The sequence below is a fragment of the Camelus ferus genome, chromosome 3, assembly GCF_009834535.1.
Source record: "Camelus ferus isolate YT-003-E chromosome 3, BCGSAC_Cfer_1.0, whole genome shotgun sequence".
Lineage (NCBI taxonomy): Eukaryota > Metazoa > Chordata > Mammalia > Artiodactyla > Camelidae > Camelus > Camelus ferus.
Genome location: NC_045698.1, coordinates 90,794,207 through 90,816,050, shown reverse-complemented (window position 1 = coordinate 90,816,050; position 21,844 = coordinate 90,794,207). Strand labels below are relative to the sequence as shown.

General features: G+C 40.9%; 2 protein-coding genes across 9 annotated transcripts in view; one reads left to right on the top strand and one right to left on the bottom strand.

The window, feature by feature from the left end:
• LYRM7 (LYR motif containing 7) overlaps nt 1-3,580 on the bottom strand; it is a 56,538-nt gene extending 52,958 nt beyond the window's left edge. For 7 of the 8 annotated variants that reach the window (XR_004318701.1, XR_004318702.1, XR_004318698.1 and 4 more), the window contains exon 1: nt 3,453-3,579. Coding sequence is in view for 2 of the 8 variants with exons in the window: in XM_032476660.1 (XP_032332551.1) it covers nt 3,453-3,470 (18 nt within the window). In the remaining 6 variants the exon portion in view is untranslated. Of the gene's footprint in view, nt 1-3,452 lie in introns of all 8 variants that reach the window. The other variant, XM_032476661.1, reaches the window with a different exon arrangement.
• A 4,191-nt stretch (nt 3,581-7,771) lies between these two features.
• Nucleotides 7,772-11,564, top strand: HINT1 (histidine triad nucleotide binding protein 1). The gene is made up of 3 exons (XM_032476647.1): nt 7,772-7,974; nt 10,006-10,110; nt 11,239-11,564. Exons 1-3 carry the CDS (start codon nt 7,864-7,866, stop codon nt 11,401-11,403), a joined length of 381 nt encoding a protein of 126 aa, XP_032332538.1. The 5' UTR covers nt 7,772-7,863; the 3' UTR covers nt 11,404-11,564.
• Nucleotides 11,565-21,844: the final 10,280 nt, after the last annotated feature.

The following is a 21,844-nucleotide window of genomic DNA, read 5'->3' as shown; positions in this document are numbered from 1 at the left end:
TCTGTGCAGCCAGCATAGAAAGCAACTAGTCTGGAATACAGCAGAAGGCTAAACTGCTCCAGAAAAGATGCTGCTATGGAAAACATAAAACTGATAGGCCCCAGTTTTGCTCAGAGTTTGGGAAAAGATATGTAGGAAAGTGATAATAAAAATAAGGCCATTATTAACTTCTAGAAAAACCAAGAAAGCAACATAATCATATATTTACATGAGAGGGCTCAGCTGTGGACAAGTTTTCTATAGCCATGATAATATCAAAGATGAAAACTGATTCACCAAAGTTTGTACATTAAGAGAAGCAGGGCATTAGAAGATGAGTCCTCAACTTTCACAGTTAAAAGTCAATAAGGAAAGGGGGAGAGGCAGTATAAGGGAATTAAGAGGTACAAACTATCAGGCATAAAATAAGCTACAAGGATATGTATTATACAACAATATAGCCAATATTTTACAATAACTATAAGTGGAGTATAATCTTTAATAATTGTGAATCACTATATTGTACACCTGTAACTTATATAACATTGTACAAATACACTTCAAAAAAAAAAAAAAAAAGACAGTCAATACCATGTATTGGCAAGGATGTGGAAAACCTGGAACTCTTAAATATTGTTGGTGGGAACATAAAACAGTGCATCTGCATTGGAAAACAGTTTAGCAGTTGCTGAAAAAGTTAAACAAAGAGTTATCATATGACCCAGAAGTTCCAGGCCTAGGTATATAACCAAGAGAAATGAAAACATATGTTCACACAAAAACTTGTACATGAATGTTCACAGTAGCATTATATGTAATAGTCACAAAGTAGAAATAACCCAAATGTCTGCCACCTCATGAATGGATAAATAAAATGGTACATCCATGTTGTTATGGCTTGAAATATGTCCCTGACAAAAAGACATGTTGAAGTCCTAATCCTCCATACATGTAAATGTGACCTTATTTTGGAAATAGGGTCCTCGCAGATACAACCAAGTTAAGGTGAATCATTAGAGCAGTCCCTAATCCAATATGACTGGTGTCCTTAAAAGAAGAGGAAAATGCCATGTGAAGAAAGAGACACACAGGGGAAAGACCACAGGTGAAGACGGAGACAGGGACTGGAGTGATACAACAGCAAGCCAAGGAACACTAAGGTTTGTTTGATGGCCACCATCAGAAGCTAGGAAGAAGTCAAGATTCTACCGAGAGTTTTAGAGGGAGCATGGCTCTGCTGTCACCTTGATTTCAGACTTCTAGCCTCCAGAATTGTGAGACAATAAACTTGTTGTTTTAAGCCACCCAATTTCTGGTGATTTGTTAGAGCAGCCATAGGAAACCAACACCGATTTTACTACTGGGAAGTGAGGTCCTGCTGTAACAAATACCTAAAAATGTGGAAGCGGCTGTGGAATTGAGTAATGTGTAGAGATCAGAAGAATGTTGAGGTGTTTGACCTCAGTGAAAGCTGAGATTGTCTTAAAAATATTGTTGGTAGAAATAGAGGCTTTAAAGGTGGCAGAACACCATAGAAACCAGGGAGTTTAGTATTACAAGAGTGGTGAAGGACAGGCTGCATGGAAGAAAGTGAGAAGTCAGTCAGTCTAACCGTTTTACATGGTATTTAGGGAAGAAAGGAAAGTGATTCCAGTAGTACAACAACCAGTATCCTTACTTTAAGGATAGTGTAAGAAAAAGAAAATGTCATCATTACTGCCTTCGAACTTTTATTAAAAAGTAGAAAACTAGATCACAGACTATCTTCTCTTCCTCATTTACTTACACTGATTGGACAAATTCAGGCAATGTATAAGGAAATGTAAATTCTTTACAGTCGTATCAGTTTGAATCTGACATTACCACTTATGGTAAGCTTAGACAAATTCCTTAGCCTTTTTGCCTCAATTTTCCTGAAAAATGGACTAAGTTGGAGGGTGGATGATATAATTTCTGTACTAGGATTCACTTTAGATAGTGATTACTCACCTCTCTCTTCTAAGTCTGGGTAATATGCCCCTCCTGAGTACATTCACAGCAGTGGGCACTTAGTACAGTTTTTGTTAATTAAAGGCTTACTTGCTATTGTCCCCTACTTCCTCAAAGGCTTCTCAGTCACCTTTGTATCTTCCACACTTAGCACAGGTGTCTTCTACACATGGTAGTTCTAAACGTTGTGTTTTTGAAATGAATCCTATTTAATTTCATTCGTATTCAAGTTTTCCAAGCAACTTTCCACTTTAAGTACTGTCCATATGTTATTTCCTCTTAACAGAATATTCTTTTCTCTCTTCTAGCTAATCTTTAATCACACTTCCGGTCTCAACTTAACTTACACTTCTATGAGAAAATTTTTGCCTCCCTCCAGATAGGCTAAATCCATTATATGCTCACAAAATACACTATATTTTCAACTCAATTCAATTTAGCATTTACTAAACTTGTAATTAAGTTATCGTTTAAAATCCCCCTACCTACTAGACTTCAAGAAGGTAAAGGTGGTCTCTTTTTTGTTACATCCACTATGCTCAGAAAGTATAGGTTAAACGCTGGCTGTTATGTGCTACTGATAGCTATTATGGACACACAATAAGTTTTTGGAATGAATAACGCATTACAATTCTGTTTCTATTGGCGCCGTGACTATTAAAATGTGCTAAGCACACCCAGTTCAGTAGTACCACTAAGTACTGCTTGGTGGTTTCCTATTATTGACCAATCTTATGCATTGCTTTGCCTCACTGTATTGCAGCAGGCCATGTCCCTTTTCCCATGCCAATGTTCTACTCAGTGACAAGGACAAGTCTCAATCGGCCATATTGGTATTTAACGTTAGGGATGGCTGGTCCCAGAGAATTGTACACTGAACATGAACGCACATCAGTTTGACAAGAAATGAATGCTGGGCCAAGTTCTAAGGGATCTGATTCCGACCCCGGCAGGGCCATCACTTCCCAAGCTGGTCAGAGCACTCAGGTCTCGCGAATCTCTGCTCTGTCTCGCCAGCGTCACTTGTGGCAAGTGATTTGCCGGGACTCAGTTTCCTTGGTTCCCAGACGTCTGCGCACCTTCTGGCTATCTGAAGAAACCTTTCACCCCATCGGATGGCTGCAGCGCAGGGCTGCCTTGGTGTCTCGTACACTTTCCAAGGATGTGAAACGGGTCCCTCACGCAAACACGCGGTGTGGAGAGGGAACGGGGTCAGAACTCAAGTCGCAGGCTTGCATCGCGGGTAAACACGGATAAACGCAGCAGACTATGTAGGAGGAGCCCGGTGCGGCCCTCCCTCCTCCGCACCTACATAAACCCCCTACTGCCCTTCGGGGTCAGTCACGGGCTTCTCAGGTGTAACGGCCACACCCTCCGTAGAGGGACCTGAACCCCAGCTCCAGAGACTCCAGACTCCGTTCGCAAGGCCGCGCTCTTACCCTCCCCGTTTACTTTGCACCCAACCCCTCCCGGGGCCCTGTCACCTTGGCCGCCTGACCCATGGCTCTCCTCACCGCTGCGGCTACCTCTCCAGTGGTCGAGTCGCCCCGCTTCTCGACAACCAATCACCGCCTGGCGTGGACGGTCCAACCCCTTCCGTCGCCACAGTCCTATCGCACCACAACCAATCACTACGCAGCACCTCCTTCGTAGCCCCGCCTTCCGTGAAAGGACAGGCGAGAGGAGTTGCTAAGCCGGTGCCCTCTGGGAAAATCGCGAGAAGCCATCAAGATCAATTACAGGAGAGTAAACGAACGGAAATCACCTGGACGCCATGTTAGTTAGGGGCACAGTCACTTCCGGCCATATCCGAGGCAACCTCTGGTGGCGGAGTGTGGCTTGACATTTAATGTGTGGATTCCGTACCTTTATGCCATTACCTCCTATTTGGGGCTTGGGGTTATCTATTAAGGAACCATTATTTTAACGTTTCCCAGTTGCAAATGTGTCACTGCAAAAGTGCATAAATAAGGACCAAGCCCTGACAGCTACAGCAGGCACTGATTGGAACGTTGACTCCCCAAAGCGCTCATCTTACATTATCGCACTTCATTCCGCCAGGTGAGGTTGAGTTACTTGCTAAAGACCACACGGCTAGCAAATGGAGGTCTGGGATACAAGTCCCTCTGACTGACCTGAAAGCTTATTTAGTCTTACCCTCTACATATCGTGCCTACTCAACTTGCCTAACTCCTTGGTTTTGCTAGTCAAGATGTTGTAAATGGATAGTTTATTAGCAGCACCTAGATTATAAACAATCATAAAGCATTTAAGTACATTTAATTTATGATTTTGCAAGCATCCAGAAAAATCTCAACCTTGCCCATTTCATAATCACCTTTTTCCTTTCCGTACCCCCACAGGTTAACTTTTAGGGAAAATTGACTTTTTTTCAGGTTAACTTTTAGGTAAAATTGACTTTTTATTAGGGATGAAAGAGTTGAACTAATGGATCTCTAAGACCCTTTTCCTTCCCTGTGATTTATGTCACTTTAAAGAATACTGCAAGGTAACAATTGACTTTTTAAAAATTAAAATGCATTAGATTTGTGAAACTTTAATATGAGCAATTAATTAATTATCGAATGCTGTCTTTTATCCAGGAAACAATAAATTAGATGATCTTGTGACACTGCATTGTAGTGCCTTCTGATTGCTAATGAATGATTCAAAGATTTATTTTCAGTTTCAGTTTAGAATCATAGCCCAATTTCCTGAACACATAATTTATTGTTATAATTTCTGGGTAACCAGAGTCCTGTATTCGGTTAACCAAAAATATTTATCTGACAATATTGGAAAGTATCGTTTCCATGGTGCCCAAATCAGTTCAGTCCTGATACTTTGCTACTCTTAATCGGTATGGTTCCTTAAGCTGTTCCATAAATGAGGTGACTCTTTTGGTTGTTCTGGGTATGTGTCCTGGTTTGCTGGCATCTCAAAGTGTGGGAGCCAGAACTGAACAGGAATTTCAACATGTTCATCATGTAAGGTCATGGAGCTATCTGGTAGACAGAATTATGACCTCCAAAAGATATCCCTATATAAATCCTAAGAACTTCTGAATATATTATTACCATATATGACAAAAGGGACTTTGCGGGTATGATTAAATTAAGGATTTTAAGACAGGGAGATTATCTTGGGTTGTCTGATGGACCCAGTGTAATCACAAGGATCCTTGTAAGTGGAAGAAGGAAGCAGAGTCAGGGAGAGGTTTGCATATGCTCCTCAGCTGGGGGCTTTGAAAGTGGAGGAAGGGGCCACAAGCCAAGGGACACAGGTGGCCTCTAGAAGTTGGAAAAGGAAAGGGAACCATTTTCCCTAAGAGCCTCTGGAGGGAATGCAGCCCTGCTGACATCATGATTTTAGCCCAGTGAAACCCAGTTTGGACTTCTGACTTCCAGAATGCCATTTGCTTGTGGCCCTTTACATCTTCAAAGCCAAGAGTGGAGCATCTTCCATCTTTGACTTTCACCCCTGCTTTCATCATCACATCTCCTTGTCTTGAGTTTCATTCTGCTATTTCCCTCTTTCATTTAAAGGAGCCCCTGTGATTATATTGGGCCCACCTGAATAATTGAGGCATCTCCCCACCTGAAGACCTTTAACTTAATCATATCTGCACAAGTCCCAGGGATTAGGTCATGGGAATCTTCTGCCTACCATACCCAGTTTGGGTGAAGCTGGTCAATAAGGATGAAAGGGAAGGAAATGAAGGAGGAGATGCATCCATGGGTTTGATCACTTAAGAGCCCTATAAGCTTAGGTCAGTATTTTATGTTTAATTCTGTGATGCAATCAAAGCCTTATTAGAAGGAGAGTGACAACATGACTTAAATTTTATAAAAATCATTTTGGGTGCTATATGGTGAGTTGATTATAGTGGCAGCAGATATGCAAACTAGGAGGTTCTTGAAGTACTCCAAGTGAGATAAGATAGTGACTTGGATTCGGATGGTAGAGTAGAGAAGTTGAGAAATGATTTGATTCATATGAGCTGAAAATCCACAGAGAAGAGTTTAGGATAATTTCAAGGCTTTTGACTTGAGCAATTTGATGGATATTATAGTAGATCTAGACTGCTGAAAGAAGAGGCTTTTTGATTGTTGTGGAGGGAGTAAAAATAAATTTGAAGTGCCTACTGGAGGTGGTGAATAGGCAGAAATATATGCCATACACCAATCTGGAATTAAGGGGAGAAGTAGTTCAGGAGATAAACACTAGAGAGTTACTGCTCTGTAGATGATAAAGCCTCTGACTGAGTATATATAAAGATGACTATATTATTTATTACCCAAACCAGTACAGATTCAATTTTTAATTTTGACAATTTCAGTCTTACAGAAAAGTTGCAAGAATAGTAGAATTTGTATATGGCTTTCACTCATTTTCCCCTAATGTTAACATTTTACAACAATTGTTTTATCCTTTTCTCTACTTATCTGTATGTTAATATTTAAGCATCTCTTTACTGTTTGAAAGTGAGGTGCAGACATGACACCCTTACACTCCTAAATACATCAGTGGGTTTTTCCCCCTACAAAGACATTCTCTTACATTAGTGGTTCTCAAAGTATAGTTCCTGTGTAGCAGCAACTGCATCACCTGGAAACTGCTAGAAATGTAAATTATAGGGCTCCAACCAAGATCAACTGATTTTGATAATTTTCCTGTGGTTAGGTGGGGAAATTAACATGACTTTCAAAACTATCTTCTAATTTGTAGGCATTATTTAGATTTCACCAGTTGTCCCAGGAATGCCTTTGATACCAAAAGTACCAAATGGGCCACTTTTACGATTAAAGGGGGCCGCTATTAATAATTTCGCCAAAATAAAGTGGTAAAGATACAATTTTTCACAATAAGTACACCTGGAGATTAAGTGTTAGCTAGAGAAGAGAGCCAAGAATGGAATCCATTAAAAGGTATTGAACAGAAGTCTCACTGTGAAGGAGAAATAGTACCCATAGAGGTAAGAGTGAAGACTATTTCTGAAGAGGGAATGGTCGACAATGGCAAACGATGCCAAGAGGTCAAGTATGATGAGAACTGGAGTTACTTACAGGATTTTGTAAGTGGAGGTCCTTAGTGACCATGACATGAGGTAAATGGTTTCAACAAAGACAGATAAAGTGGGCACAATATACAGAAAACTCTTAAGATGAAACAAGGACATGGAGGGGGACCTGGGGTTAAGAAAGGTTTTGTTCCTTTAAGGTGGGGCATCTTACATTATGTTGATCACTGCTAGAAAAAAATTATTTGCAGAGCAGTCAAGGGAGGTTTACAAACTACTCTCAGAAAGTCTAACTGATTTGGGGGTGGCCAAGTTCATGGGGAGTTTTTACATGCTCCCCAAGTGATTTTAACGTGCTGTCAAGATTGAGAACCACTGCTAGAGGGAGAAGAAAGGTTGATGGGGGAGGGCTTAGTTGTTGCAGCCAAGACCTAAGTAGCCGAGAAATGAAGTTATCATGGTGTCTCTGGCAGCAAAAATGGCCAGCACTGCCTGGTTTATCAAATCTTTTCAGTTACAGTTCCAAGTTTCCTACAAGCGTGCATAAAAAAAGCGTATAGCAGTAACTCCACGCCACCAGAGACAAGAACGGAAGAACGAAAAACGACCTCGGTGCGGCTCCCAAGGGCCTCGGATCTAGAGCCTCCATTCAGCTGGGTCACGCCGGGTGGTTCCCGCAGAGGTCCAGCGCCCAGCCGCACCACTGCCGCACATCAGCGCACGTCGCTAGTGCGCACGCGCAAGGGCAGCTGGGGCGCGCGAGCGGCGGTCCCCGCGCAGGCTTGGCCGCGCGCTCCCGCCCTCTGCCTGCTCCCCCGGCTCCTCCCTCCTGCCGAGCTTCTCCCCGGGGCTGGCCGCACGGGAGAGAGGCCGCGATGGCAGATGAGATCGCCAAGGCTCAGGCCGCCCGGCCTGGTGGCGACACGATCTTCGGGAAGATCATTCGCAAGGAAATCCCAGCCAAAATCATTTTTGAGGATGACCAGGTGGGCACAGGGCGCCGCCCCCCTCGTGGGCTGAGGCGGGGCAGCCGCCCGTGGACGCGTGGGTTTCCCGCGGAAGGAAGGGAAAGGAAGGGTCGGGGGGCGCCGCGGAGGAGGGAAGGCAACCGGTCGCCTCGCGCGGTCTCTGCCGCGGGCCCCCAGCCAGCGGGCAGGGCCGGGGCCGCTCCGAGGCGGCCTGCCGGCGCGTGCCGGCGCTCCGGTTACGCGTTATCAGCCCCGGGCGCGGGCCAGGCCGCCGGGCGCTCCCGGGCCCGCACTTGCGGGGTCTGGGCTCGTGGCTGGGCGCGCCGGGTCCTTGGCGTGGGCGCCCGCCGCCTCCCCGGCTGCCCCGGACCTCGCCCGTGTCAGGAATCGCACAATCTCGCCAGCGCTCTGCCTGACAGGGAGAAACCCGATCGCGCCCTGACTCGGGCCCAATCTCCGCGATCTCCCGCGCACAGCCGGCCTGCCCGGCGCTCCCCGGCGCCTCTCCGCGCCGCATTGCGCTAGAGAGCCAGGGGCGCACGGCCTGGGGACGGCGCGGGGCGCAGACGCGCTGGGCGGGCGGAACACCTCCACCAGGGCCGGCCCCCCCAACGCCACCCTCCAAACGCCACCTCGGGCCGCGCGGACTGAGATGAGAGTGGGCCTGCTTCTGGGATTTCCTTTCCTTTGGTCCCTCCCGGGAAAAATGGTTGCTTTTATATTTTACAGGATACAATTTTATTATGCCAAGGGATTAAGAATGTAGTTTCTGTTGACTTCATTGTAGGTGAAACTCTGTTTTTGAAAGGCCGAGTTGATCTGACTTTGAGACATCTTGTATAAAATATTTAGTGGGCGGTTATATTTTTGGGTTTGGATCTCAGATAAAGCTGGATACGAAGGCTAGCTGCATTAGATGTTTTGTAAACTTAATAAATTAGCTTTATGAAATATAGACTATAAGGAAACATTTTATGCTACTAGTAGCATTCTTAGATTCAAAATAATAATTCCTTTAACTGAATTTAAATCTTTGTCAGGGAAGTTCTTTTGCTTTAGAAAATGCGTATTTCTTTAAAAATATTTTCAGTTGCTTTTAATCAGTGATCGTTTAAACATTGACTTTTGAACCACCTAAGTCCCAACTGTATTAACAGCATGAAGCAATCTATGATACAGCATTTTGCACAGAGTGCCAAGCAGAATTACTCCTGAGACAGTTAAGCGGGGATAGATAGGTTCTATTAAGCAGCTTCCACCTTCACTAGAGAACAAGAGATTGAAAACCATTCAAGCGGTATGTAATCTAAATGTTACTTAGCTCTTCATTTCTACAAAAGAGAACAAGTATATTTCTTAAATAGCGGAGTAAACTGGGGAAAAAAATCGGTGTTAGTCCAATATCAGGCAAATTTGTAATTAAATTGATCACTGCCATAAAGGAAAGAACCCAGGAAATTGCACAGCCAGGGCTCCTGCCCTAGGGAAGGTGGGGACTCGAATCAAAAGATTTCCTTTAGAAATGATATATACACTGGCAACTGAGGAATGAATAGTAGTTTTAAGTTACACAGAAGATGGGGTCGGGGGAGAGCAGTTCATTGCAGCAGAGGGAGAAGCAGTTGAAAAGCCCTGAGGGTAGAGAGACAGACGTGTGACTTGAGCAGGAAGAGCTGTGTGAGATCAGACTGGCAAGGTAGACAAGGATTAGCATGATAATTCTACTCATCTTTTTGAGCTTGGTTGAAATGTAACTACCTCAGAGTCTTTGATCACCCAGTCTCATCAGGTTTTTCTTTGATAATCATTTACTGCACACTTTACTTTTCCTTTGTAACATGTAGGATCTTTGGTTAATTATACTTTTATTTGTATAAAGCGAGTCTTCCCATTAGACTGTAAGTTCCATGAAAAGGACTAGAGGACCACATTCTGATTTCCTAGCATTTATTACACTGTTTCCCATGGGGTTAGTGTGAAAGAATGATAAATTTAGCCTGTAAGATTACATATAAAGTGCTTGATTTTTTTCCCCCTCCTTTTCCCTAGTGTCTTGCTTTCCATGACATTTCCCCTCAAGCACCAACACATTTTCTGGTGATACCCAAGAAACATATAGCTCAGATTTCTGTAGCAGAAGATGATGATGAAAGCGTAAGTACATTTATTACCATTTATTTTCTTGCTTTTTTAACTGGGAGACTAAGTTTTGACCCTAAAGTGACGTCACATTTTCATTTTCCTAAGGGCATTACTGAGGAAAACCAAAATCATTAGTGCTTCAAAGCAATGTATAAATAATGCGATATTTTTAGTGAACTATAGTTGACATATAACATTATATTAGGTTTAGGTATACAGCATAATGACTCGATGCATGTGTATATTACAAAATTATCATTACGGTAAGTCTTGTTTAACATCCTCACCAAAAGATCTTAAATAAGAGTTTTAAGCAAGGATTAGTTGGCGAGACTCATTTTTTACCTCAAGTAAGAAGTATATCATACAGAAGAGGGTTCATTGGCTCTTCTATTAATGCTGTTAAAGGAAAAAAAGTTGATTTTGCCAGGAGGTACAGGCCTCAATTAAAATTTTTGCCTAACGCTCTTTGTGGTAGATTGTATAATTGTTTGTATATACTCACTATTCTGTTTAGGAGTGTGTTATACTTCTGGCCTTCAGGTCATATGACTTAATTTGGCCAATGACTTTTGAATAGAAACTTTTAAGAGCTAGCACCTGCTTTGCCATGTGCTCTCTTCTCTCTGCCACTGAGATCATACAGATACTATTCCATCAACCTAGGTTTCAAAGTGAAAAAGATGTGGAATATAGAGCCTCGTCAACTTGTGAAGAACATACTGTGAACACAAGAAATGTTTTTGTTGTAAACCAGATTTGGGGGTGGTTTGCTACCACAGCATGAACACATCTATCCTGACTGATACACTGCCCCATAACAAGAAAGCAAGGTGTCTTATTAGGAAGACTTAAATACCACTTGGAATAGGATTTAAAAATTGTTTTAATTGAGCAGAGTTAAACCTCTGATTTGCTTATTGAAATTAGTAATTAATAAATACCTAATCTTACTGGGTTTTTAATTGTAGATTATATTACACTAGGATTAAAATATTTGTTTTATGTATTTCCAGATATTTACTCAAAGCCTGTTTCATGTTGGCAGTTTTTTAATTTAGTATTTCAACTTAGTAGTTTGTTATATGATGGCAAGAAGTTGTAAATTGCCTGTGTTTAAGAAACTTTTTTTCCCCCCAGCTTCTTGGACATCTAATGATTGTTGGCAAGAAGTGTGCTGCTGATCTGGGCCTGAAGAAGGGTTATCGCATGGTGGTGAATGAAGGTTCAGATGGGGGACAGTCTGTCTATCATGTTCATCTCCATGTTCTTGGAGGTCGTCAGATGAACTGGCCTCCTGGTTAAGCATGCTTAGGGATAATTTTCTCTTTTCTAGGCAGTGATCAGGTTCGCAAGTTCCAATATGCTAAACAGTTCACTTACTTGTGCCTGTCTATGGAGAGATTGCAGAAATTAAAAAAAAAAAAAACCTATACATAATAAAAGACATTGTTTCATGGTCTGAATTCTGTATTTGACTTATTTTTAAAAATACATTTGTTGGAATGTATGAAGGTGGAGCTTGTAATTTGGAAGGTTTTTGGTTTTCTCCCCAGGGAGGACTCAACATATGTACATGGCTATATTGGTGTGACTGGTCTTTAAAGACAAATTTACAAATTTCGTAAGTTTAGCTTTAGCTTTAAAATACCCTTTTAGGGTAAAAATATTAATCCAGGAGATTTTCTAATCCAGTCCTCTTATTTTCTAAGAACAAAGGAGTAGGTGATGTGATTGATACAGAAAAGTTAAGTTTTGGGTCTAGAAACAATGCTTTTTGTCCAGCTGACATGTTTCCCCTGGTCTGTTGGAGTAATTTGGAAGGGATGAAAGTAGATTTGTCACAGAATCTTTGATGACCATGTGAAGCTATTAACAATGGTAGCAAAACTATTTTTAAGTTGTGCATGACTCCGGCTACGTTCAGTTAGGAGGGGGAATCTCAGGGTCTGAGTTCTCCTTATGAAGACTGACCACCAGTTTTTTTTGGTCTTGTCATGCACCCCAGCCTTTCTAAGGTTATGCAGGGCAAATAGTTTGGCTTTGCTTTCCTTCCTGTAGGCACTTTCCAGCTTCTAAAACTGATTTAATACTTCTTGTCTGCTTTTTCTCTTCTCTCATCCTCTCTGTGCTTTTGGGTTCTTTCCATTTTTAATCTTTAAGACCACTTTAGTAGATTGACACATTTTATTGCAAGTTGTTTTTCTAAATTTTAAACTTTGTTAGTGACTTAAAAAAATTTTGCAGTGGTGGATTAGGGAAATTGGTTGTATATGTCTTACAAGTAATTTTTTCTGTCATTTTTTTTACTTTGTTCATGGTGTTTAAGATATTTGTATAGTTAATATATCAGTTTTTTAATTCAAAATTTAAAAAGCTTTTCCCCCCTCCTGTGGGAGGATTTATAAAAAATTGTTTTTTCCCCTAATACTTTATGGCTTTATGTATTTTTATGACTTTTTTTTTTAATGGGGGAAGGTCTGGGGAGGAGTTTTGGAGGGATCTGTGCCACTGTAAAGAATGTAATAATGACAGAAGCATATGTACTATGTATAACAGGGTTGAGCCTGCATATTCGGGCGTATTAACTTACCCATTGATTTCCTCAAACTAGTGCTAATCAATCAGGTAGACAACTGCTAAGTTGTCTTTTTGGTTGTGTCGGGACCTTTCTGTCTAAAATGGTTCTGAGACTCAATTTCCCGTGTGTGCAGGGGAGTGAGTTTCCCACAAAGCACCAGGTAATTCTCCAGATAACAGCTAGAAGTTAAGCTCAATTCTAACACTACCCGGAGATGGCATCAAATTCCACAGGTTAAGGGTTGAGTCCTACAAGACTCCCATCCCCCGATCCCTCCAACTTCAGAGGCCATTCACAAGCTTGGGCTGCTGCCTGTGCTGCTGAATGACTGGCTGGAAATCACAGGTTCCCAAGACTCCCCTCATTAACTTGATAAATTTGCTAGAGAGCCTCACAGACTCAGATAAATGTTTTACTTACTAGATCACTAATTTATTATAAAAGGATATAACTCAAACAGCTAGATGGAAGAGATGCTTAGGGCAAGATATGGGGAAAGGGCAAGGAGCTTCCATGCTTGCTTTGGGTGCACCACTCTCTCCAAATCTCCACATATTCACTGACCTGGAATCTCTGAAAAACAGCCTTTTGGGTTTTTATGGAGGCTTCATTACTTAGGCATGATTGATTAAATCATTAGCCACCGATAATGGATTCCATCTCTAGCCTTTTTCCCCTCCCCGAGGTCCTGGCCGGGTGGGGGGTGGGGTGCTAAAAGTTCTCATCATTGGATTGATTCTCCCCTCCTTAGGTTACCTAAGGGTGGTACAAAAGTCACCTTGTTAACAAAAGACCTTTATTCCCCTTATCACTTAGGATAATTACATGGGTTTTAAGAGCTCTGTGCCAGAAAGGGGGATGAAGATCAAATACATATTTCTTACTATAAATCAAACCAGCCTTCAACAGACATTATGTCAGATATTCACCAAACCTCATGGGGTAGCCAGTCTCCAAGATAGCCCAGGGACACCCCCACCTCTGGAACCTTCACCCTTGTGTAATCTCTCATTGACTCAGAGCTAGTCTGTGCGACCAACAGAATGGCAGAAGTGACGGTATGATTTCTGATGCTAGGTCACACAGTGCTTGTGGCTATGGCCGAGGACACTCAAGCAGCCCGGTGGGAAGTCCTATGTTGGGACGAACTGAGGCCTCCTGCCAGCAGCCAGCAATAACATGTCAGCTATGAACAAACCACCCTCAAGTAGATCCTCCAGTACAGTCAAGCCTTCAAATGACTGCAACCTCATGGGAGACTCCAAGGCAGAACCACCTCACTAATCTCCCAAATTCCTACTGGACAGAAATTAAGACATAATCCATAATTGCTGTAAGCACTAAGTCTGGGGATAACTTGTTACACAGCAACAGATAAACATACTCTTTTCCTTAGCATGTAGCTAAACGGCATTTCCCTGCATCCCTTCAGCAATGTGAGGGCATGTGCAAGGAACTGATGTACGCCATTTCAAGCACCAGAAAAATCTCCTATGCTATCCATCCCCCATGCTTTCTCTTTTCCTCTGTCTCCTGGCAAAATGCAGAAAGGCTCCAGCAGAGGACAGTGAGCTGTTTGGTGGAAAAAGCTTGAGTCTCTGAATGGGGCAGAGTTATCATTATTCCTGACCTACATTAGAATTTGTGTTAAGCCACTGAGATTTTAGGATTTAGGTAACTGCAGCTAAGATTATTTACCATAATTAAGACAAGCTCCATGATTCACGAGTGGTGAAATTTACTCTTCTGCATAAGGTGGCTTGGGATTTTAACAATCATGGCTGCCTAATTGATTGTCCTACCCTTCCAATTATGTAGGAGGGTGAGACTTACGTAAGTAGGGTTAGAACTTGGAGCTAACAGTTGGGCTTATGAGCAGAGTGTATACCAGTTTCTGTGGGGATCATAGTAGCATAGCTTGATTGAACTGAACTGAGAGGGAGGCTGCATGGGAAATGACTCCTATCTTTTAACATTAAATTTTATAGTTCAGATCTGAAGTGATAGATTCAGACCATTCAAAGGACTTAGTTAATCACTGAGAAAATCTGCTTGAGTAAGCCACTGAGAAAATCAAAGTAGCCTTTAACTTCATTTAAAGAAATATTGTTATTTTTCATCTGTGTAGGTTAGAATTAGCCTATATATTACATAAAACAGGTTTAAACAGCCTCATTTTTCTCTCAAGTTAAGCCCTGTTAAGGAAGCATTCCAGGGCTCTTTTGGAAACTTCGTAATACCAGCAAGTATTAAGGTTCCTATCTCTCTGTTCTGCTATGCTTAGCATTTGGTTTTTATCTTCAATGTCACTTCACAGTCCAGTTGTCCGCTGCCGCTCTACTTAACAGATCCTCTCATCAGAAAGAAAAGGAAAGAAAAATGGCAAAAAAAGTTATATGCCAGCATTATAAAGAAGGTTTTAAAGAAGGTTTTCCCGAGTTCCCTCAACCTCTTCCATTTAAATATCATTTGCACCTCAAGCTATAAGAGAAGCTGGATACCTAGCCACCCTGTGTAAAAGTAGAAGTGAATAAAAGTGGAATAGCTGTTTGTTTGTTAATTGAAGTATAGTTGACTTACAATGTTGTGATAGTTTCAGGTGTACAGCAAAGTGATTCAGTTATATATATCTATATACAGATATATTCTTTTTCAGTTTCTTTTCCATTATAGGGTATTAAAAGATATTGAATATTGTTCCCTGTGCTATATAGTAGGTACCTGTTGTTTATCTATTTTATATGTGGTAGTGTGTATCTGTTACTTCCATACTCCTGGAGCTCATGTCCATCCACTACTGGGCAGAGCTGAGGTCTCTGGTTGTAGGGCTCTGGGGAGTCCTAAGCCTGGTGCTGGCTGTTGGTGGGGAGGCTAGGTTCTAACGTGGCAGGTTGCGACACTGCAGTGGTCCTGGCACTGGTGTCAGCCTATTAGTGGGCAGGGCTGAGTCCCAGGGTCTCTGGCTACAGGGCCAGAGGGTCTCAGAGCTGGTGTCTGCCCACTGGTGGGCACGGTCAGGTCCCAGGGCAGCTGGGCCAGCACTAGCCCTGGGACTCTGTGGGCCCCGGCCCTGCTCATAGGCAGGTTTAAACTAGCTGAGACACCTAGAAGCCCTATGCCAGCCACCGCTGGGATTAAGCCTTACTCGCCAGCAGGCTAACACCAGCTTTGGGACACCCAAGACCTTGCGGCCAGCCATGTCAGGAACCTGCCCTACCTACCAGCAGGCTAACTCTAGATCCAGGACCCCTAACCCTGCCACTACTCACTCCAGAACCTGGCTCTACTTACCAGTGGGCCAGCACTAGCCCTGGAACCCCCCCAAGGCTCTGCAGCCAGCCGCCTTGTGACCGAGCTCTAACCAAAAATCTGTAATAGATACACACACAAAAGAGAAAGGAATTCAAACATAACACTAAAGACAGTCACCAAATCACAAGAGAAGAGAGCAAAAGAAGAAGAAAGGAATAAAAAAGAAATATAAAAATAACCCCTAAACAATGAGCAAAGTAGGAATAAGTATGTACCTATCAATAATTACTTTAAATGTAAAGGAACTAAGTGCTGCAATCAAAGACAGAGAGAGGCTGGATGATGCAAGAACAAGACCCACACATATGCTGCTTCCCACAGACTCACTTCAGACTGGAAGTTAGGGGAAAGAAAAAGGTTTTCCATGCAATTGGAAATGAGAAGTTGGGGTAGTGATATCTCTATAGACTTTAAAACAAGGACTGTAACACGAGACAAAGAAGGACACGACATAATGATCAAGGGTTGATCCAAGAAGAAGATACAGCAATTGTAAATATGTATACTCAACAAAGTAGCACCTAAATACATAATGCAAATATTAACAGACGTAAAGGGAGAAATTGACAGTAACACAATAATAGCAGGGGACTTCAACACCTCACTTACATCAATGGACAGGTTATCTAGACAGAAAAATCAATGAGGCCTTAAATGAGGTATTGCATGAGATGAACTTAATGGAAATACATATATATACACACACACATACATATACATACATACATTCTAGCCAAAAGCAGCAGCATACACATTCTTTTAAAGTGCACATGGAACATTCTCCAGGACAGATCATACACTAGACCACAAAACAAGTCTCAGTAACTTTAAGAAGACTGAAATCATATCAAGTATCTTTTCTAACCACAATGCAATTACAAGAAAAAACCTGTAAAAAACACTAACATGTGGAGGCTAAACAATATCCTACTAAACAACCAATATGTTACTGAAAAAAAAAAATAAAAGAAGAAATAAAAAATACCCAGGGAAAAATGAAAATGAAAATAATGATCCAAAATTTATGGGATGCAGTTCTAAGAGGGAAGTTTATAGCAATACAAGTCTACTCCAGGAAACAAGAAAAATCTCAAGCAACCTAATCTTACACCTTAAGGAACTAGAAAAAGAGGAACAAAATCCAAAGTTAGTAGAAAGAAAGAAATCATAAATAAAATAAGACTAAAATCATAAATGAAATAGAAACTAAAAAACAAAACAAAACAAAACATAGAAAAGATCAAGAAAAGAGACCCTGGTGCACTGATGGTGAGAATATAAACTGGTGCAGCCACTATGGAAAATAATATGGAGATTCCTCAAAAAATTATAAGTAGAACTACATATGATCCAGCAATTCCATTCTTGGGTATTTCTCTGAAGAAAACAAAAACACTAATTTGAAAAGATATAGACAGTCCTATGTTCACTGCAGCATTATTTACAATAGACAAGATACGGAAGCAACCCAAGTGCCATTGATAAGTGAATGGATAAAGCGGATGTAGTATACATAGACAATAGAATACTACTCAGCCATAAAAAGAATAAAATCTTGCCATTTGTGACAACATGGATGGACCTAGAGTATATTATGCTAAATGAAATAAGTCAGAGAAAGACAAATAGTGTCTGATTTTGCTTATATGTGGAATTGAAAAAAAAAAACCCAAATGAACAAATATAACAAAACAGAAAAAGAGTTACAGATACAAAGAACATTCAGGTGGTTGCCAAAGGAGAGTAGGGGCGGGAACAAAGAAAGAAATAGGTGCGGGAGATTAAGAGATACAAACTTTCAGTGGTAAAGTAAATGAGTCAGAGGTATGAAATGTACAGGGTGAGTAATACAGTCAATAACTATGCAGTATCTTTCTATAGTGACAGATAGTAACTAGACTTTCTGTGGTGATGATCTTGAAATGTATAGAAGTATTAAATTATTATGCTGTGTAACAGAAATTAACATAGTGCTATATAGGCCAATATACTTCAGAAACAAACCCATAGAGAAAGAGATCCATTTGTGGTTAGCAGGTGTCAGGGAGGGGAGGGGAAATGCATGAAGGCAGTCAAAAGGTACAAACTTCCAGTTATAAGATAGTTACTAGGGAAGTGATGATAAATGATATGATAAATATAATTAGAACTACTGTATGTTATATATGAAAGTTGTTAAGAATGTGAATTGTAATTTTTGTCATCACAAGAAAAATTTTTTCCTATTTCTTTAATTTTGTATCTATACAAGAGGTGATAAATGTTCACTAAACTTTCATTTCATGATGTATTTAAGTCAAATCATTACTCTGTATACCTTAAACTTATGCAGTGCATATGTTAATTATATCTCAATAAAACTGAAAGAAAAAAGAGGGAACAAAAAGTGGTGAAGGCTTTTCCAAAAATTACTGAAAGTATGCCAAGAATTGATATCAGTCCTTTGTATATCAATCCTTTCATTCTTCTGTAAAGCAAACTATTTGAGGGCACCAGCTGATGATAGTAATTGCTTCTTTTTAAAAAATCAACAGTATTTCAATTAAAAAGCAAACAACTCATTTAAAATATGGGCAGAAGGATTGAATATTTTTCCAAAAGAAGAAATGCAGATGGCCAACGGGAACATGAAATGCTGCTTAACATCATCAATATCAGGGAAATGCAAATCAAAATCACAACGAGACATCATCTTACACCTGTCAGAATGGCCATCATCAAAAAGAACACAAATAGCAATTGTTGGTCAGGATGTGGAGAAAAGGGAACCTTTGTACATTGTTGGCGGGATTGTAAATTGGTGCAGCCACTATGGAAAACAACATGGAGGTTTCTCAAAACCCCCAAAACAGAACCACCATATGGCCCAGGAATTCCACTCCTGGCATATACCTGAGAAAAACAAACATTAATTCAAAAAGATACATACACCTCTCTATTAACAGCAGCACTATTTACAATTGCCAAGACATGGAAGCATCCCAAGTGTACATCAACAGATGACTGGATAAAGAAGATGTAGCAAGCACATACATGCAATGGAATAGAACTCGCCCATAAGAAGGATATTTTGCCATTTGCAGCCCTTCATTCACTTTTTTTTTGCACTTCAAAATCAGAATTTGATAACTGAAATAAACATGTCCATTGCATCAAAGACAACAAAATATCTAGAAATAAACTTAAACAAGCAGGTTACCTATACTCTGAAAACTATAAAACACTGATGAAGGAAATTGAAGATGATACAAAGAAATGGAGAGATATCTTGTGTTCTCAGATTGGAAGAATCAACATTATCAAAGTGGCCACACTATCCAAAGCAACCCATAGGTGGAAAATTCTTATTTTTAGTCAGTTAAGAGTTTTCCTCTCTCATCCCTGGGGTCACCCCAAATTTCAGCAAGGTCTTATATATTGTCATGACAGCAGGTGGGGCCATCCAGTCTTTGTCATTGACCTCTACAAGGTACCTGAGACTTTCATTATTTCACTTAGTCCTTCATTCACTGATCCCTGTAGGCTGACATTTTGTAATAATGATGACCATGATTGTGATAGTAATTATGATAGTTTTATGATAGCATTGATAGCATTCACTATTTATTTAGTGCCTTATGTGAGACAGGCACTGTACTGTATGTATTAAATATACTATTGAAAAAACCCAAACAACTTTGTGCACATCTATTACATCCTGCGGCATTTGCTCAGAGCTTTATATATGCAATGGACATTTGTAATTATTAATGTCCAGCACTGAACCCTCCTTGAATTTAAGGGATTCCTTGTCTCCCAGAAGAGAAATTAAAATGAATAGACACCTAGTATTCTAGCTCCTCAGCCAGATGGGATGTAGGCCCTTGACTTAGGCTCTTGCCAATCAGATGGGCTCATCTGGGATTTTGAATTTGAAACTAATGACACAAAGAAACAAGCACACTAGAGATTTCTTTCTGGTGTCAGTGGCAGCAGCATCCAGTTGGCAGGCACAATAGTGTCTGTGCTGCCAACTGTTGGATCCAGTATTAAATACCAGGGATGACACCAGTTCACCCTGCAGTTCCTGTGTTCAGTGGCAGCGGCAGCAATGCTGTAACAGACTAGCTTTCTATTTTTGGCTGTAGTTTTATCTGCATAGCTTCTCTTGATTTTTGCCTGTTTTCCCAGTTATTCTGTGAGCCAGCCATTAAAGAATGGAATTTCAAGAAATTAAATGCTGGGGAGATGTCTACCATGGATGGTTGTAGACATAGATCCTCAGGGAAAGGTGAGGTGGCGTAGGGTAGTGGAGAGCTGAGATTAGTTATTTGGTTTGAGATGAAGACAAGTAGAATCCAGCTAACATTAAGGAACTGGATTTTCATAGCCCATGGTAAATAGTAGCAAAATAGCTAATTAAATCTTCCATGGATCACTTGTACTAAATACGTCAACTGAAAGCAAGACTTCGTACTCCTAAGTGCTACTGCCGCAGGATCATATGAAGAGTAGGCAGAATTCAGGGACCGTGGAGGTGTTGTGATAGCTTTGAATACTGCTGAACATCTTAGAAAGAATGACAAGCTAAGGTTTCTAAATTATTAGTTCAAGTTATCAACTGAAACCCAAGGGCTTTCTATGGCTACGCCATAAAAATCTAAGAAAGATTTTTTCAAGATATAAACTCTTGCAGCTGAAGGACTTAGACAGTTATAAGCCAAATACAACATTTGCTCCCCAAGGTTGCCAAATTTATTAATTAGTTCAATTCATAACCTTGGCTAGTCTCACATGAGGAAGTTAGGATACTGACCAGGAAAGAGTGGTATCTGAATACTTGCGATGAGCTATACTGGAGAATTTGGCTGACTCAGACCACCCAGAATTTCCAACCTACTAAGCCTCCCTTGCAGCTGAAGCAGACTCTTCTCTTATGTGGAAGCAATTCTTGATGCTTAAAGACAGTTTCTCAATTACTTCTTTATACCTTGCAGCTATTCCTGTCCTCGACCCTTAAGAAGAGAAGGGAACTCTCTCATGCCTAATCCTTTCCCTTCCATGCAACTCTTCCATCTCTTTCTCTGCAGTTACATATCAGAAGATCCCAAGAGATCCTAAATGATACATTGGGACCATTCTCAGAACTGTAGAAATAGCATTGCCAGGAAAAGTTGGCACTTTCTCCTACTGATAGGAATGTATAAAAGCTGGAAACACTCAAGAGTTAATAAACTAAAAGTAAATGAAAAGATAAAAAAGCACAGCCTAAAATCATATGCAGAGAGACCTAAACAAGCAATTCTCCAAGGAAGACATACAAATGATCAAAAAGCACATGAAAAAATGCTCAATATCACTAATTATCAGAGAAATGCAAATCAAAACTACAATGAGGTATCACCTCACACCAGTCAGAATGGCCAGCATTCAAAAATCCACAAATGACAAATGCTGGAGAGGCTGTGGAGAAAGGGGAACCCTCCTACACTGCTGGTGGGAATGCAGTTTGGTGCAGCCACTGTGGAAAACAGTGTGGAGATTCCTCAAAAGACTAGGAATAGACTTACCATATGACCCAGGAATCCCACTCCTGGGCTTGTATCCAGAAGGAAATCTACTTCAGGGTGACACCTGCACCCCAATGTTCATAGCAGCACTATTTACAATAGCCAAAACATGGAAACAGCCTAAATGTCCATCAACAGGTGACTGGATAAAGAAGAAGTGGTATATTTATACAATGGAATACTACTCAGCCATAAAACCCAACAACATAATGCCATTTGCAGCAACATGGATGCTCCTGGAGAATGTCATTCTAAGTGAAGTAAGCCAGAAAGAGAAAGAAAAATACCATATGAGATCGCTCAT

Coding starts and splice junctions, on each gene's coding strand:
- HINT1 (XM_032476647.1), top strand. CDS start 7,864: ATGGCAGATGAGATCGCCAAGGCTCAGGCCGCCCGGCCTGGTGGCGAC. Junction 7,975..10,005: donor TCATTTTTGAGGATGACCAG/GTGGGCACAGGG, acceptor CCTTTTCCCTAG/TGTCTTGCTTTCCATGACAT. Junction 10,111..11,238: donor CAGAAGATGATGATGAAAGC/GTAAGTACATTT, acceptor TTTTCCCCCCAG/CTTCTTGGACATCTAATGAT.